This window comes from Chelonoidis abingdonii, chromosome 4 (genome assembly GCF_003597395.2).
Source record: "Chelonoidis abingdonii isolate Lonesome George chromosome 4, CheloAbing_2.0, whole genome shotgun sequence".
Taxonomy (NCBI): Eukaryota; Metazoa; Chordata; order Testudines; family Testudinidae; genus Chelonoidis; species Chelonoidis abingdonii.
The window spans coordinates 83,875,190-83,889,361 of NC_133772.1; the positions used below are offsets into that span (position 1 = coordinate 83,875,190).

The following is a 14,172-nucleotide window of genomic DNA, read 5'->3' on the forward strand; positions in this document are numbered from 1 at the left end:
GTGGGTGGGGGCGGTGTTCAAGGCTTAGTCTTTGGAAAGCTGTTTGACATATTTGGATGTAAGAGGATTGAAGTGCCAGGTATTATCTCTGTTCATAGGCAAGCGCCAGGGACTTGGTGATTGTTGATCTGTGAGGGTTTTGTGAGTGGCCTGTATCTGGTTTGGGGGTTGAGCCTTGAAGGTGCCGAGCACGCTCATCCTGATTCAGCAAAGTCCTTGAGCACCTGCTTAACTTCAAGCACATGAGTAATCACACAGATTTGAATGGAACGACTCATGCTTAACTTTAAGCAGATGCTCAAGGACTTTGCTTGACAAGAGCCTGTGTGCTCAGCCCCTTCAGGACTGAGCCTATAATGAGTAGATTATCATTGAGCTTTTGGAGAGCAGGGAGGTAACTATATAAAGGTGTATTTACCTTTGAAGTTAGTCTGTCTGTGTGATCATTTTGAGTGGTGTATAACAGACAGGATTACAGTGAGCATATGTAAATATTGTCTTTTGAGCTCTGCTTGTCCTTCACTCTTAAAATTGACTTTGTAGCAATCTACAATATAATACCTTCTGGCTCCCTCTAGGGGTCAACTGTCTACACTGTAGATTACTGAAAGGGCTTCAGATTGCATAATGAAGAGGCGGGTCTGTGGTTCTAGGTAGGGAATGCTAGAGGCTCCCAGACCCTTACTTCAGCGCTCAGTGCTGGATCTCAGTGTAAGTTCCTAAGTCAAATAAATGCTACTCCCTCTTTACCTAGAAATGATGTTTCACATTCGCTGTGTTGGGGGATCTTGTCTCAGGTCCTCACAAGGCGTTAGCCCTCCTGCGCAGTAACACAGAGCTCTGGCTCTTTTTTCCAGGTCTCTTATGCTGCCAAAGATGCCCAGGTCTCAATGGCTCTGTTTCTCCATCTGCTGGGACTCTTCTTCATCCCTGCTGCATCTGGAGGTGAAAATGCTGTTGTTGCTTGGCAAAAAGTACTGGGCAAGTGCCAGGGCTTGATGGATGTCCCTTTCAGGGGAAGAAGTAGCAACAGTCTAGGAGATGATGGAAATGGAGAAGTGGACTCCCAGCAGAAACCAAGGAATCGGAAGTCGGCATCTAATGGCCAGTCCCCAGTAAATCAACAAGTGAAGGATCCCCGCAAACAGAAGCGAAAGCCCCTCGGTGTGGGATATTCTGCAAGGTAATTACATGTGCCTTTTTTACTATATGCACCTTAACTAAACTTGCAAGGACAGGATTTTGATTGATACTTCCAGCCCTGCTCATTATGGTTATGCACATTCACTATTTCTGGCCTTCAATAACTAACCCTGAGAGTTAAATTTAAGATATAAGTGATGGAAAAAATGAGTGAGATACATTTACCAACTGCTAAAAGAGAGCTCGAGATCATTCTGATGCTATAGAGAGGTTCTAACCCACTGAGCAAACCTCAGAGCAATACGACATTTGCCATTCTGCTTTCTAAAATAGGGATATAATCAAGTATAATTTGGCTGCCTCAGAGCTCAGGAAGGAAAATCTCTGGCCTGCACCTAAGCAGAGCATTTCACAGTTGGCCAGGCAGGATGGATAATGCTAGACTGAGGTGGTTGTTTTCTTCACAGGCACCAGCTGTTAACTATTGCTGGAGGCAGGATACGAGACTTCAACCCATGGTCTGCTCTGATCAGGCAAATTCTAAATTCTTATGTAACAATGGAATCTGACTGTCTGAAACTTCAGTTATTTTATATACAATGTTTTTTAATTAAAACAAGTTTAGATAAACTGTCTTAATCTGAATCCAGCAAGGGGAGATGCAGAATTGATATGCCTGTTTTTAAATTTAATTTGATATCAGATTTTATATACACAAACATGGGGAGTTAAACATCTTCAGTCATAGCCAAATGAAAAGGAAAAATAGACATTTCAATGCTAACCTTCTCCTTTAAGATTCTCAGGTTATCTGTGGGGGAGATAATTTAATGGAGCCAGAAAACTGATCCATTAGTATTCTTTAACAATTAAAACAGAAATAACAGTGTTCTGTTACTTACGGGTGATTTTTCTCTGGTCTCTTCATAGTTCCAGGAAACATTTTGAGCCAACATCAAACAGTCCAAGAAGGGCTCAGCCCCCTAGGAAAAACTAAATAGCTGATTGAACAGAATTCTAAGCTAAATCCAGGCTGTTGTCTGTATTTGATGGTTTTTTTAAAAAAATAAACCAAGTGTCTCCTTCATTAGAGAGACTTAAAACTAGTCAAGACAAAGTGCTGGAGAACATATTGTAGGGAATACTCCTTCCCTGGTCTCTGGGGTTAGATTAGATGTGATCAAAATGTTTTTTCTGTTGCTGATTTCTGCGAGAATGTTTGTTTTAATTTGGGGAAAAAAAAATGGATCCATAAATCACTCAGATGACTCCTTTGACTGAGCTATCACACTTGCCTCTCCATTTATTTTCTGTATCCTCTGTCTTGGCTGGCCAGGCTAAACAGTGTCGCCTTTACTGCTTACTACCAGTTCACCTGAACTGCTGATAATCACTGGTAGGAACCCTAGAATAGACCAGGGGTCTGCAGCCTTTCGGCAGTGGTATGCTGAGTCTTCATATATACACTCTAATTTAAGGCTTCGCATGCCAGTAATACATTTGAAGGTTTTTTAAAAGATCTCTCTAAGTCCATAATATATAACCAAACTACTGTTATATGTAAAGTAAACAAGGTTTTCAAAATGTTTCAGAAGCTTTATTTAAATTTAAATTAAAATGCAGAATTTATTATTTCAGTGTGATCCTTGCCCTTGCTTTTCCTTGCTGAGTTTTCCAGTGTCTAGTAGCACCTGTTTAGATACTTTAAGCTGCGCACGGGCTTCTGAGTTATCAGTTGATAACTGGCTGGCAGGAGGTCAGCGGCTGGAACCCCAGATCAACAGCTGAGGTGAGTGGAGCTGGTGACTGAGCAGGGCCGGAAGCCTGGACCCTGTCTGGCAGGGGGCCTGCGCTGGAACTCCAACTGGAAGCAAGGTGAGCGGGGCTGCGGGGACCCCAGCTGGCAAGGGGCCAGCAGCCAGAACCTCAGAGCAGTGGCGGGCTGACCACCACCGCTCTGGGGTTTCCATCACCGGCTCCTTGCCAGCGAGGGCCTCAGCCCGCTGCCAGCCTGGGGTTCCATCCTCCAGCCCAGCAGCGGGTGCCAAGTGGGACCTTGGCCGGCAAGGGGCCAGCAGCGGGAACCCCAGAGGGCAGCAGGCTGAACAGCTCAGCCCGCTGCTGCTCTGGGGTTTCCACCACCAGCTCCTTGCCAGCTGGGGTCTCAGCCCCCTCCCAGCCTGGGGTTCCATCCCCCGGGCCAGCAGTTGGCGCTGAGTGGGACCGGCGGCAGGACGGCAGCTAGCAGGAGCCGGCGATGGAAACCCCAGAGCAGCGGCGGGCTGAGCTGCTCAGCCTGCTGCCGCTCTGGGGTTCCCGCTGCTGGCCCCTTGCCAGCCTGCCCTGTGTGCCATGAAAAATTGGCTCGCATGCCACCTTTGGCACATGTCCTGTAGGTTGCCGACGCCTAGAATAGACCAATCCCAACATATTCCTGTGGTGGGGTGTGTGTGTGTGTGTGTGGTGTTTTTTTTTTGTTTGTTTTTGTGTTTTGTTTTTTGTTTATCAACATGCACTGGTGAGAGTATTTTTGTCAAATTCCCTACTGTAGAGAGAGTATGAATTACTGAGTATTTTAAATTTGTGCAAGAGTTCTTGGCCTGATGTTTCTTGCAGTAGCAGTTCAACTGAGAGAATTCTTTGCTGCTGTGATCACACTGGTGCTGGTGAATAGAGTATGGATTGTAGGGGAAGGAGCACTTTGCACTACAACAGTAGCTGTCCATCCCTACTCCTGAGCAATTACTTAGCTTTGTTGCCGCTGTTTTGCTCAGGGTCTCCTGGCTGGAAGATGCAGCCATCTTCCTCCTCAGGCATTTAGTTTTGTTAAAGTGGTGCTGTCAAAGTAAAGATGATGATTGGAAAAAAATAATTCCTTCCCTGTATTGGTGAAAACACCGGAGAGCATCCAAACCAGATTTTAAACATATAAGTTACTTCTCACTATTGAGAGTCGCTCACTTTTAATTCTGAAATGTAAGCAAGCCTATTGTCAATGATAGCGTCAACAGAGGGTTCAAAGTTCCCAGCTTCATGGGTACTGGCTGCTGATCTGGGAAACAGATCCTTCACAGCCAGTAGTTGTAGCCAGAACTGTCAGTCACTGAGGAGTTTGCTGCCCTCGGTGACCTGTTCTGCCAGTATGCTGCTTGGCCCATAAATACAGGTTGCTGAGGGCTAGAAGTGTGTGTACTCCTGAGGGCACTCGACTGACGTAAAGGATGCTGCATGTATGCAGCATGAAATATGTAGATACATAGAGCTTGGTTTCTGGGAGTCCCGTTTATTTTAATTGTCATGATGTTCACTCTGTTTCACAGAAAATCCCCCCTGTATGATAACTGCTTCCTGCATGCACCAGATGGACAGCCTCTGTGCACTTGTGATCGCAAAAAGGCCCAATGGTACCTGGACAAGGGCATTGGAGGTACGTATTCCAGTCCTCATATCCGTCTGTATCTAGGAAAGAGATCTTTTCTTTGCCATGATGTTGTTGGGTGAGAAATGATACTTTTGAGAAGGGGCCCAGGTCTGAACAGAGATCCAATTACTGGAGATGTTGGGGGAAGGAATAAACAGGATGTGTCCCCCGACTTTGTGCTTAATTCGTTTAGCTTTCCACGTGCAATGGTTAAAGGCCTCCCTCTCTGTCTCCACCCTTCCAGAGTTGGTGAGCACAGATCCATTTGTTGTGAAGCTGCAGTTCGAGCCCTCAGGACGTCCTGAGTCACAAGTCGATTATTATCTGACAGTTAAGGAGAACCTGTGTGTGGTGTGTGGCAAGAGAGAGTCCTACATCCGGTGAGTTTTTACACAGTGCAGGAAAGAAAAATACATCTGGTAGAGTGAGACCCTGATCAAGTTCAGTCTCTACCATAAGAAACTTTGTGTTGTTTACCAGTGGCAGGTAAACTGGGACACAGTCATGCTTGTGTAGAATTCAGTGTGTATCTCTGGTAGACCGCAGCCATTCAAGGACCACATGATCATATATAAGGGCTACGTTTTAGTCACAGGTATTTTTAGTAAAAGTCATGGAGAGGTCAGTAAACAAAAATTCACAGCCTATGACCTGTCCATGACTTGTACTGTATACCCCTAACTAGAACTTGGGCCAGGGCACCGCAGGTCTCCAGGGGCGTGTGGGAGGAGGGCAGGGTGTCGCGGGTGTGCCATGGGAGGGGAAGAGAAGAGAAGGCGGGCCTGGGTGCCATGGGGGCTCCATGGGGGGAGGAGAGAGAGCGCAGTGGGCGATCCGTGGGGGAGGGGGAAAGAGGAGAGGAGAGGGTGGGCCGGGGCACCGCGGGTGCTCCATGGTGGAAGATAGAAGGCAGGCCAGGGTGCAGAGGGTGCTCCTTCGGGGGTTGAGGGAGGAAGAGGGCTGGCAGGCTCCCTACCTGGCTCTGCGCAGCTCCTCGGAACCAGCCGGCATGTCCCTGCAGCTCATAGCGGGAGGGAAGGCCAGGGGGGCTCCGTGCGCTGACCCCACCACAAGTGCTGGCTCCGCAGCTCTCATTGGCTGGGAACGCGCAGGCAGGGGCCGCGCGCAGAGCCCCCTGGTCCCTCTGCCTAGGAACTGCAGAGACATGCCAGCCACTTCTGGGGAGCCTCCCGAGGTAAGTGCCGCCCCCCATCCTAAACCTCTGCCCCAGCCCTGAGCCCTCTCTCACACCTAAACTACTGCTCTGCTGGGGCAGGAAGGGAGGGGGACATGATGGCCCAATACTGCCCCAGCAGTGGCTGGTGCAACTTGCCCAAGCTGCTCAGGAAGCCCCGAAACCAGCCACACTGGCCTCTGCAGAAGTCATGGAATCCATGGCAGACTCGCAGCCTTAATCGTATGTCTCTGGACAAGATTGACATGGGAGAGAGGTTGACATTCCTTCTGGTAGAAAACAGTTGTGCTTACTCTCACTGGAGAACAAGCTATGTTCAAACAGAGAGTGCAGGCTGCAGTCCAGCCTGGACAGGCTAGTAGTACGCATACCTCCTCAGTTTAACTTTTTTCTCAAAGAAAGAGAAGGAAAAACGCTGTGTGATGTTTTGGGAACAACCAAGACCAGTAAGGGGTTCTGTGACTGCCTGCCCTTTAACTTTGGAAGCCTTCGTGCTGTGCAGCTGTTGTTCAGATCTCTGACACCAGTAGCCAGCCCACAAGTGCATGCTCTCACCAGTCTAGTTACTCCTTGGAGTGTGACACCAACCACCCTTCCAGTTCCTAGTCGCCCCAAATCTGTACTTCCTGAGTTCTTAACTACCAGGTACTCTGACTTTCCAGTTTGTCACCTGAGAAGGTATAAAACCAGCCCCCTGGATACTTTGGCTGCACATTGCCCACAGCTTGCATGTGAGAGACTTGCTTGGGGTAAAAATAACAAAGTTTATTTAATAGCAAAACCACAGATTCGAAGATAAGAATAAGGAAAAGCAAACCTATATAGGTGACACAGCAAATAAACATAAAAACAACCTAGGCTTTTACACTTCCATATTAGATAAAATCCCTTTTATGATATAAGTTACCCTTTGCCATAAGACAGTTTCTCAGCATACGCACTACCTAGAGGTGGGATCCAGCGTTCGTGGAGAGCGTCTCGCTACAAGACTGTCCCTAAAGGTCTGGATAAAAAACCTGAGACCCAAGCCTGTTTTTAAAGGCTTTCCATTCCCCCTCCCGCTCCCCCCCCCAATCTATGGTGCCCCATGTTTATTCAGAATGGGGAAATTCCCTCTTGACTTGATAGCCTGGATGTCCCAATGTCTTTCTGTTAACTCACATTGTCCAGCCCAGAAAGGACGATGGGCCATTAATCATTACTTGAAGCCAGTTTCATGTAAACTTCCAGTTTGGGCAGTGCCCCTCCTTGCTTCATTGCTTAGCCCCCGCTGGGAGGTGTAGCTGAAGCTGTAGTGTGGATTATTAACACAGTATGTATTTGTGAATACAGAAAAGCTCCATAACCACAATCTGTACACACATCTCGTAATAACCATCAAGTTCAGAATATTACAAGCTTTCATAAAAGACCTTATTCATATAGTACAATAAAGCAATATGCAATCATTTGGTTTAACTGATCATTCTGGGGATTTAAACCATCTGTTTTCCCTGTTGGTGTCCGGACCCTGACTGTCTCACCTTTCTGTATTTAATCCTGTTGTTAGCATTTAAATGGCCCAGGTGAGCTGTGACACCTACATATCCATAAAGCTAATTGGTGTGAAGGAGGGTGAGTTCTAGTCTTTACAGCTGCTATTGTTTAGCTGGGAGCAGTGTCCTGCAAGGCTACATGAACTGACCAGCAGCACAGTCACTTTATAATGTAGGGTGACCAGAAGTCCCAACTTTATAGAGACAATCTCAATTTTTGGGTCTCTTTCTTATATTGGCTCCTATTACCCACCCCCCACCCCATCCCGATTTTTCACACTTGCTGTCTGATCTCCCTATTATGGTGGGACAGTTGTGCCTCTGTAGCAGAAAAAGACCGACATATTTATTGTTAAACGAGAGCTTCCAATTTCTGAAAAATTCATCCAAATGCATCAGAAACTGTGGAGAGAATCTAAAACCCTTTGTGTGACAGTGGGGCTGTCTGGCTGCAGATTTTTTCTGGGTTAAGGGTGCTTTCTTCATAGATTTTTTGGGAAGGGATGTTGGAATGCTTTTACAGAGGCCTGTACAATCTTGTTGCAAACTTTCCCAGTGGCTTTCCCTCTCCGTTGCAGCCCCCTGCACCTAGGCCAAGCAGTGCGCATGCACAGTTCTTTTCATCCCTTCAGGTGTCATATGAGAGCCCAGAGCTTCATCAGCTTGATAAAAATCCTCATATGTCTACTAAGGCTGTGTTTACACTGCCACTTTCAGGGCTAAAACTTTAGTCATTCAGGGGTGTGAAAAAACGCTCCTGAGCGACAAAAGTTTTAGCGCTGAAAAGCACCAGTATAAACAGCACTTTTATCACCGGGAGCTCCCGGCGATAAAGCTACTGCCGCTCATTCAGGGAGGTCATTTTTTATCGCCAGGAGAGCTCTCTCCCGGCAATAAACCATGACTGCATTGCCCAGGTCACAGTGCTGCCGCACTGTAATGTGGGCGGTATAGACATACCCTTGGTATGCTCAGTAGTGATTTTGCAGTTGCTCATAACTTTTATAAAATTTCATTTCACCCCTGATGCCCTCATTGAGGGTAACATGCCACAGATGACGGTTTTGATTAGACATTTTCGTAATACAGTATGGCCATTCTTATGTTCTTATGAATTTACACATTTTTGTCTTTAACTATGAATCAGCTCTGAAAAATACCTCTAAAATGGCACTGTGGGGTCATTTTGGGTTGTGGGGTGGGTTGCGATTAATTTTCATTGATTATTTTTTTTTTATATGAAGAAAACAAACAGAAAGCTAATTGACTTACAGTTTGTATACGTTTCAGTATACTGCATGCTTGATGGGATTGCCCGTAGAATTCTGCAATCTTACTACTCGTCAGATCTGCAAGACATGGACCTAACACATTAGGGTGGGGGTTAGAGAAGTAAAATAGGAGAAGACATGTAACTAGGAAAGGGAGCATTTAGGTGGAATGGAGGTCTGGCTTTCTTTGAGTAGTCTCGACATTTTTATCCAAATGTATCTAAAAGAATGGCCCAAATTTCTTTGACTTCTTACACAGGGTTCCCTGTTGATTGTGTCTCAGTAGCTTCCAGAGAAAACATACCTAGGTTACAAAGGAGTATTTTTCTAATTGCCCTGCCTGCAAGACTCATGCTGGGATCTGAAGGTCAAGCTGGGCTGCCTCTTACTAGTTCGTTATCACAAGTAGTAAAGATTCTGTCGGCCATACTTTGCAGTTAGTTACAACTGTGCAATTCCTTTGTGCCCTCTGGGGATGCACAGTGTAGCTGAGGGTAGAATTTGGTCCTGCATTTGGAATTGGGCCCAGTCCTGCAAGCACTGAGGCGTGTGCCTTACTTCACACGAGTAGTCCCTTTGAGGTTAATGGGAGCGCTAATAGGAGTATCGTTAAACATACGCATAAATACCTGCGGGATTGGGGCTTTTATTAGGAATTCTTTTGATGCACTGGCCAGGACAGAATCTAGTGATGTCTCTGCAGGGCTAACGGCAGTAGAAAGCAAAAATACATTTCTGTCACTGAGATCATCAGATTGGCCGTGGAGTACACACAGAGAACTGATCCAATGCTGTCTTTACAGGTAATTTTCTGACTTTTAAAAAAAAAAGCACAGTACACTCCTGAGCTAAGACCAGATGTGGAAAGCTCCAGCTTCTGGGGTGGTTCCTTTTCTATATCAGTCTTGCCATCAACTTCTACTTACACGCCTGATGGAACAGCCATCTGAAATCTTAGTTAACTGTTGCTATTTCCTTCCCAGGAAGAACATCGTACCTCATGAGTACAGGAGACACTTCCCCATCCAGATGAAGGACCACAACTCCCATGACGTTCTGCTGCTTTGCACTTCTTGCCATGCCATCTCCAATTACTACGACAATCATCTCAAACAGCGGCTGGCCGAGGAGTTTGGTGCCCTCATTGGCTGTGAGGAAGGGGTGCGCCTGCTGGAGGATCCCCTGCGAAGGCAGGTCCGGTCAGGGGCCAGGGCTTTGCTGAATGCAGACAGCTTGCCTGACACCAGGAGGGAGGAGCTGCTGCAAGGAATCAAGGACTTCTTTAACACAGAGACCATTACTTCAGAGATGCTTCAGGAAGCAGCAGGCCTGGAAACCAGGTATTACAAGAGCCCAGTGACTAAGTCTAATGTTTTAGCTGTCTGTGTGTGCGCATGTGTATATGTATTTAGACTTCAGTTACAGAAAAAGACACCTAGCCAAGGCCCTGGATGCCCTGATACATAAATAGTACAACAGCAACAAAAATCCCAGCAGCATTGGCAGAGCTAAGTAATAGGCCTACTCTCCCCCCCCCCCGAGCTCCTTTAAAAGTACCTCCTGTTGTTTTAATCTCCCTGTAAAACCAGGGCCAGAGTTTAACAAACTGGGTGTTTACACAGTGCGTTACAGTGCTGCAGAGCTCTGTGCAGGCACAGGGAACCCCCAGCATCAATACACTTGTGAGATTGGGGCTATAGATTACATGTTTCCTGCAGCGAGACACGTACAGTCTCTCACTCAGGTTATTATTCTGCTATGGGTGTGGGGAGTAGTCGGGTGGGCAACTCTGTTGGCCCAGCCTGCCTAGCTGAGCCTTGTGTTTGTCAAGTGCTTTGGGTGTGAGGGTGCCCAGCACGTCACGGTATTGGGAGACCGAGAGTCCCATAATGGGTTTGTGTGAAACCAACCCCCCTTGTGTCTTGGCAGGATTTGTAATGAGAGCTACATGCCACATGGGCTGAAGGTAGTGCAGTGCTTCGCCAAAGGGGGACTGCGCTCGCTCATGGAACTGGAGAGGCGCTGGCGGCAGCACTTTCTGGACACCATGCAACCGAAGCATCTTCCAGAGCGGTGGTCAGTCAACCACAATCATGGGAAGCTGATCCGAAAATATGGGGAGGACCTTCGGATCCAGCTGTCGTGAAAGTGACTCCAGATAGCGACTGGAAGGACTATTTGACTTTTATCTCCCTTTTGGAGCTGCAAGCTCCTGGGTACAGGATGGCCCAGGGAGACTCCTGTTGTCAGCAGTGGCTCTGCTGGGACTCAGCAACACTACCAGTGGTTAAATCATGTGACTTCAATGTTAAAAGATGGTTGGAATTTTTAACCATGGTCTGAATGGAGCTGCTTGGTTCTTCACCATCTTGTTTTACAGAGATGGGGTCGTCATGTATGCAGACATGAGCTCCTCCACTTTTATTAGACTGTTTCAATCCACAGGAGATGTGCTAAGGAGACTTTTCCTCTGCTCAAACGGACCGGACAAAAATTGGCACTTTCTAAAGTGTTCTGAGCCCTCTGCCATCTTTGAGAGATGAACAGGGCAGATTCTGCCAGAGAGAGGATAACAGAAACCTGGTGGAATAATACTCGTGACTGGAGTACAGGTATTGAAGGCTATGTGCTGTTTAGAAAAGACAGGAAGAAAGGCAAAGGTGGTGGAGTAGCATTGTACATCAGTGATGAGGTTAACTGTAATGAAATAAGAAGTGATGGAATGGATAAGACAGAGTCTGTCTGGGCAAAAATCACACTGGGTAAAAAAGCTACTAGAGCCTCCCCTGAGATAGTGCTTGGGGTGTGCTACAGACCGCCGGGATCTGATTTGGATATGGATAGAGACCTCTTTAATGTCTTTAATGAAGTAAACACAAAGGGGAAATGTGTGATTATGGGAGACTTCAACTTCCCGGATATAGACTGGAGGACGAGTGCTTGCAAGAATAATAGGGGTCAGATTTTTCTGGATGTGATAGCGGATGGATTTCTTCATCAAGTAGTTGAAGTACCTACGAGAGGGGATGCCATTTTAGATTTGGTTTTGGTGAGCAGTGAGGACCTCGTAGAAGAAATGGTGGTAGGGGACAACCTTGGTTCGAGTGATCATGAGCTGATTCAATTCAAATTAGATGGAAGGATAAACAAACGTAGATCTGGGATTAGGGTTTTCGACTTCTAGAGGGCTAATTTTAAAGAATTAAGGAAATTAGTTAGGGAAGTGGAGTGGACGGAGGAACTTGTGGATTTAAATGCGGAGGAGGCCTGGAATTACTTTAAGTCGCAGCTGCGGAAACTGTCGGAAGCCTGCATCCCAAGAAAGGGGAAAAAAACCATGGGCAGGAGTTGTAGGCCAAGCTGGATGAGCAAGCAACTCAGAGAGGGGATTAGGAAAAAGCAGAAAGCTTACAGGGAGTGGAAGAAAGGCGGGATTAGCAAGGGAAGCTACCTTAGTGAGGTCAGAACATGTAGGGATAAAGTGAGGAAGGCTAAAAGCCGCGTAGAACTGGACCTTGCAAAGGGAATCAAAACCAATAGTAAAAGGTTCTACAGCCACATAAATAAGAAGAAAACAAAGAAAGAAGAAGTGGGGCCGCTATACACTGAGGATGGAACGGAGGTTAAGGATAACCTAGGCATGGCCCAATATCTAAATAAGTACTTTGCCTCGGTCTTTAATAAGACTAGTGAGGAGTTTAGGGATGATGGAGGGATGATAAACGGGAATGTGGATATGGAGGTGGATATTACCGCATCTGAGGTAGAGGCCAAACTTGAACAGCTTAATGGGACAAAATCGGAGGGCCCGGACAATCTCCATCCGAGGATATTAAAGGAACTGGCGCGTGAAATTGCGAGCCCGTTAGCGAGAATTTTTAAGCAATCGGTAAACTCAGGGGTTGTACCGTACGACTGGAGAATTGCTAACGTAGTTCCTATTTTTAAGAAAGGGAATAAAAGTGATCCGGGTAATTATAGGCCTGTTAGCTTGACGTCTGTAGTGTGTAAGGTCTTGGAAAAAATTTTAAGGGAGAAAGTAGTTAAGGACATTGAGGTCAATGGTAATTGGGACGAATTGCAACATGGATTTACTAAAGGTAGATCGTGCCAAACCAACCTGATCTCCTTCTTTGAGAAGGTGACGGATTACTTAGACAAAGGAAATGCGGTAGATCTAATTTACCTCGATTTCAGTAAGGCGTTTGACACGGTTCCGCATGGGGAACTGTTAGTTAAATTGGAAAAGATGGGGATGAATATGAAAGTTGTAAGGTGGATAAGGAACTGGTTAAAGGGGAGACTCCAGCGGGTCGTACTGAAGGGTGAATTGTCAGGCTGGAAGGAGGTTACTAGTGGAGTCCCTCAAGGATCGGTTTTGGGACCGATCTTATTTAACCTTTTTGTTACTGACCTTGGCACAAAGAGCGGGAATGTGCTAATAAAGTTTGCGGATGACACGAAGCTGGGGGGTATTGCTAACACGGAGAAGGACCGGGATACTATTCAGGAAGATCTGGACCACCTTGTAAACTGGAGTAATAGTAATAGGATGAAATATAATAGTGAAAAGTGCAAGGTCATGCACTTAGGGATTAATAATAAGAATTTTAGATATACGTTGGGGACGCATCAGTTGGAAGCGACGGAGGAGGAGAAGGACCTTGGGGTATTGGTTGATAGCAGGATGACTATGAGCCGCCAATGTGATATGGCTGTTAAAAAAGCAAATGCGGTTTTAGGATGCATCAGGCGAGGTATTTCCAGCAAGGAGAAGGAGGTGTTAGTGCCGTTATATACGGCGCTGGTGAGACCCCACCTGGAATATTGTGTGCAGTTCTGGTGTCCCATGTTTAAGAAGGATGAATTCAAACTGGAACAGGTTCAGAGACGGGCTACTAGGATGATCCGAGGAATGGAAAACCTGCCTTATGAAAGGAGACTCAAAGAGCTTGGCTTGTTTAGCCTGGCCAAAAGAAGGCTCCGGGGGGATATGCTTGCTCTATATAAATATATCAGGGGGATTAACGTTAGGGAGGGAGAGGAATTATTTAAGCTTAGTACTAATGTAGGCACAAGGACAAATGGGTACAAACTGGATATTAGGAAGTTTAGACTTGAAATTAGACGAAGGTTTCTAACCATTAGGGGAGTGAAGTTCTGGAACAGCCTTCCGAGGGAAGTAGTGGGGGCAAAAGACTTATCTGGCTTTAAGACTAAGCTTGATAAGTATATGGAGGGGATGATATGATGGGATAGTTTAATTTGGGCAATTGATCTTGGATTATCAGCAGATAAGTCTGCTCAATGGTCTGTGAGGGGATGTTGGATGGGATGGGATCTGAGTTACTGCAGAGAATTCTTTCCTGGGTGCTGGCTGGTGAGTCTTGCCCACATGCTCAGGGTTTAGCTGATCGCCATATTTGGGGTCCGGAAGGAATTTTCCTCCAGGGCAGATTGGCAGGGGCCCTGGAGGTTTTTCGCCTTCCTCTGCAGCGTGGGGCATGGGTCACTTGCTGGTGGATTCTCTGCAGCTTGAGGTCTTCAAACCACAATTTTGAGGACTTCAATAACTCAGTCATGGGTTAGGGCTTGTTATAAAAGTGG

General features: G+C 46.4%; 1 protein-coding gene across 1 annotated transcript in view; it reads left to right on the top strand.

Annotated features, from left to right (window-relative positions):
- The window catches only part of EXD2 (exonuclease 3'-5' domain containing 2), a 17,828-nt gene extending 6,677 nt beyond the window's left edge, over nucleotides 1-11,151 (top strand). Inside the window, exons 5-9 of the mRNA XM_032774802.2 lie at nucleotides 858-1,183; nucleotides 4,464-4,570; nucleotides 4,809-4,944; nucleotides 9,549-9,905; nucleotides 10,495-11,151. Of these exons, the coding sequence (XP_032630693.1) occupies nucleotides 858-1,183; nucleotides 4,464-4,570; nucleotides 4,809-4,944; nucleotides 9,549-9,905; nucleotides 10,495-10,711 (1,143 nt within the window). The 3' untranslated portion in view covers nucleotides 10,712-11,151. The remainder of the gene's footprint in view (nucleotides 1-857; nucleotides 1,184-4,463; nucleotides 4,571-4,808; nucleotides 4,945-9,548; nucleotides 9,906-10,494) is intronic.
- Nucleotides 11,152-14,172: the final 3,021 nt, after the last annotated feature.